At 41.9% G+C, this 3,892-nt stretch overlaps 1 protein-coding gene across 1 annotated transcript in view; it reads left to right on the forward strand.

Moving 5' to 3' along the window:
- The window catches only part of ablim2 (actin binding LIM protein family, member 2), a gene marked incomplete in the record, with an annotated part of 95,611 nt that overhangs the window by 81,451 nt on the left and 10,268 nt on the right, over nt 1-3,892 (forward strand). Inside the window, 3 exon segments of the mRNA XM_014017478.1 lie at nt 2,522-2,559; nt 2,741-2,849; nt 2,932-2,990. Coding sequence (XP_013872932.1) covers nt 2,522-2,559; nt 2,741-2,849; nt 2,932-2,990 — 206 coding nt within the window.

A 3,892-nucleotide genomic window follows, 5' to 3' on the forward strand; every position in this document is an offset into this window, starting at 1 on the left:
GGACTGGACAGGAAAACATCCTGGAAACAACACAGATTTAAAACCAGTTGCAGTAACATTGTGCTACTTGTGATCTTCAAGCACAAAGCTGCATCCTGACACAACCCATTCTCACTCCTGACTCGTCAACATATTGACGCTTGGTCAGGTACCGTCTGCGTGCAGTTTTGGACACGTCGGGTAACCGCCTCGCATTAGTTATTAATGAGATGAGACGGAGGAGGAGTGTGTTGTCATATTTTTGAAAAGAGTAGGAAATGCACGACAACTAACCATCCCAGACCCTAAACTGAACTTCTATTAGCCCTAGACATCCTATCTCTGACCTCAGTACTTAAAATTAAACATTAACCCTGATCCCATTAACCAGAGAACCCCAACCCAAAGACCCCAATGTGGCGCAACCCAGAAAAGCCACGAGCGTCAATAACTGACACAAGGGGTTACCCGACGAGGCAAAACTGGACGCAAATGGTACCTGACCAAGCATCAATATGTGACGAGTCAGGAGTGAGAACATGTTGCCTGACACCATGTGACCGAGTCATGTCAGAGTGGGCATATAGAAACCTAATGAAAGCACAGGACAGCAGGAAAACCTTTCTACTAGCAATGTCCTGACATTTACCTCGATCCAGTCATGGTGGTCTTGGTTGTGGAGAGAGAAGGAGGGCTTGTCATTCAGTATGAATGAGATCAAATGAACAGTTCCTCTTCAATCTTTAATATAATTCAACGAAGGGCCTTTTGTTTCACCTGGTCATGCATGYCTGCACTCATCTCACCAGCTCATCTGTTGATTTAGTGGTGGTGCTGTGACTTCGTGCACACTGAATGGTTGAGTCATTTTGTAACATGACACTAGTGTAGCTCACTGGTTCACTCCTAACTGATGTGTCAAAATGAGAAAGTTTCAGTTTGAACTCTAGTCTCCCTGGAGCTTCAAGTTTTAAATTAGGAGAAWTTTTAATTTTGTACATAAGGGAGGCACTTTCATGCATGAACACTGGAGGTAAAGTCACTTTTATCCACTCTGTCATCTGATCATAAATAAGAAATAAATAAGCTTTAGATGGATATGTGCACATATTTACAAACTGAAAATCTGYRGTCATTTMGTTCCTGAYATGTTTGTTGTGCCTTGAAAAAGTRTTTATGCCCCTAAACRTTTGAAAGTAAAAGTCTTAAAAGTGTGGCATGCATTTTTACTTTGATACCTTCAACTACAACTCAGCTATCAGCTGTCTGCAGACGTCACTGTATCAGGAAACTCAGTCTACATGTGTTTAATTCCATCTCAGTACAGATCCAGGTGTTCTGAGCCTCAGAGGTTTATTACAGAATGTCAGTGATCAAACAGCATTATGAAGACCAAAGAATRCACCAAACAAACCAGAGGAAAGTTGTTGAGTAGTTTTAAGGAAGATCGGATTGAGACWTCTCACACCATTCATTCAAGGGTTGTGTATACTTTTTCAAAGCACTGTGTAATACTCGTATAATGGTGTTGTATCACACACACAGCAATGTGTTGAGAAGGACAAAGCTRCAATACCCTGAGTTAAATTGAGTCAGACAGTGAAAAYCCAGTGATCAGACAATAAATGCAGATTTTTATGGTAACTTGGGTTTTATATAGCAGCCAGGTTAATAACAGCTTATGCTACGTTCACACTGAACGTGTTTTGAGCGGCCAAAAAGCGTAAAACGCCTCTCGTTGGACGCACTATGTTCAGACCGAAGAACGCACTAGTGTTCAGACCAGAACAAGCAGCAGCAGCGGCAGCAGCGAGGTGTGGGAGGAGCGTGTCCTCGGCGGGTGAAATAAAGATAAAATAAAAGAAAATGGCTTTGATTTATTTAGTAAAAAGCAAGCGAACGTTGCGCACAGCAGATAATTCACTCACCAGATGATTTAGAGGTGATTTGTTGGGTTAGTTTAGACACTCCAGAAGCTACCAGCTCACTGACTTTTTTTTTTCTGGTCCTGAGCAGCTGACCCACATCAGTACAGATAAATACTGCCAGAAAATCCAACTGCACACGGTCGATTTCAGGTAAAGACCTCCAGTCCATCTGTTTCAGTTTTCAGTGGGAGACGCGTCGAGCGGCGAAAAGTTCAGATATTTGAACTCGGGAGGCGGCGGCGACTTCCGCAGCACCGCATGCGCGGAAAACGCTCTGCGCCCCTTCCGCCTTCCTTGCGCGCCACCCAAAACGTACGTGACGCGACGCACGACCCCTAGAGGCACGTCCTCCATAGACTTTACATGTGAATMGGCCGCTCCTGCCGTTCAAAACGCGTTCGGTGTGAACGTACCTTTAGACTCTTAAGGTGAACTTTGTAGGCCTTCAGAGACCAGAGTAATACCACAGAAGTGGTTTCCATTTGGTGCTCCCTCTAGACTGGCTCCAGCTGATGAWGTCATGCACCAGGGGTGATTTAGAGTTACCAGTTCAGCGATATTAGGTGATTCAGTACACTGACTGTGACGTCCRGTAACATCTGACTGTTTTCCAGCTTCTAGAACATCCTGGCAGGATGGTGAGGATAGTAAGGTAGGTCTTTGTGTACAACGTCTGTTTAGATCAACCTGTCTTTATCCTTTCAAGTCATTTTATTAAACTCTACAAATGCTGAACATTCATTCACTAATGAACTAATTCATACTTTGCYATCATCCGTCACCTCTTGGCCATCATTCTGGCCTCCTCCGTTTGTCTCTCCTACTGTCTSTAGAGGACAAGTTGGACGATCTTAAAGGGTGAGATTGATGGTCAGATGGCTTCAGAAGACCTGGATCCCCGCAAATCCACCTGCAGTCTGCCCACTGACACGTCTCAGCCAAGTGAGTAGCYTTTCATAACCTCTGCTAGATCCTAAATAACTAAAGAGAGTGAAAAAAGTCAATGATCTTTGCATCTGTGCAGATTTCCCCTACAATAAATCTGCATCTTTACCTGGCTATGGAAGGAACGGCATCTACAAGGTGAACTCATGAAACACTGAAGCCTGAACACAAACTGCTTCATTTATGTTGCTCCACCGTAACTGTGTGTTTGTTACCAAAAGATTCCATGAACCACTGGACAGATTTTATCAAACTTTTCAGGAAATTATTATTAAACAAGTGGTTTGTTTTGAAATCAAGCTGATTGAAGATGTTTGCCACATTTTCATGATCTTAGAAAACACAAAACCAACTATAATTGAATTAATTTTACAGACATTGTACTAATATTTTGTGTAGTTGTAACTGACAGTGGATGTCTTGAATACAACGCAATCTCGCTCAGTGAAAGGCTTTCTATATTTCARTTTTAGAGCCAGTCCAATTCAAGATGGCCAACTCAACTAATCCAAGTGAACCAACACAAATAGCTATAAGTTAGTCTAATTAGCTAATCAAACCTATTGTTAGGCGATGGCCCTCTTTTGCATGTGACTAACCTGTTTGTCCATGTGGAGGCAGTGCTTATAAGGCTGAGTTCACCTGAAACTCATCAGACTGAAGAAGTCTTTTGGAGGAGAGACCAAACGTTTCACTAAAGAACCCATCCAGAGGACCTTATTTTTTTCTTTTTGATACAAGTTAGTCAGTTTTACAAATGTTGAGCTGAAAACTGATATATGATTTTATCACAACACGTACTCTTCTCATGACATCACATGATATCAGATAAAATTGTGTGTCATTTTCAACGTCAGATGTAATTCAGGTTGTGCAATTTTGAACCTCATTCAAAACACAAAATGTGGTGGCGATATGCATTCCTTAAAGAAATGCTTGTACTTTAAACCTYAGCTTGGACAGTTACCCAACAAGAAATAGATGTTTCCCAAATGTTTTAAATTTGTAAAAATTTAAATATATTGCCATAAATGCAACAC

Source organism: Austrofundulus limnaeus, unplaced genomic scaffold (assembly GCF_001266775.1).
Source record: "Austrofundulus limnaeus strain Quisiro unplaced genomic scaffold, Austrofundulus_limnaeus-1.0 Scaffold169, whole genome shotgun sequence".
Classification (NCBI taxonomy): domain Eukaryota; kingdom Metazoa; phylum Chordata; class Actinopteri; order Cyprinodontiformes; family Rivulidae; genus Austrofundulus; species Austrofundulus limnaeus.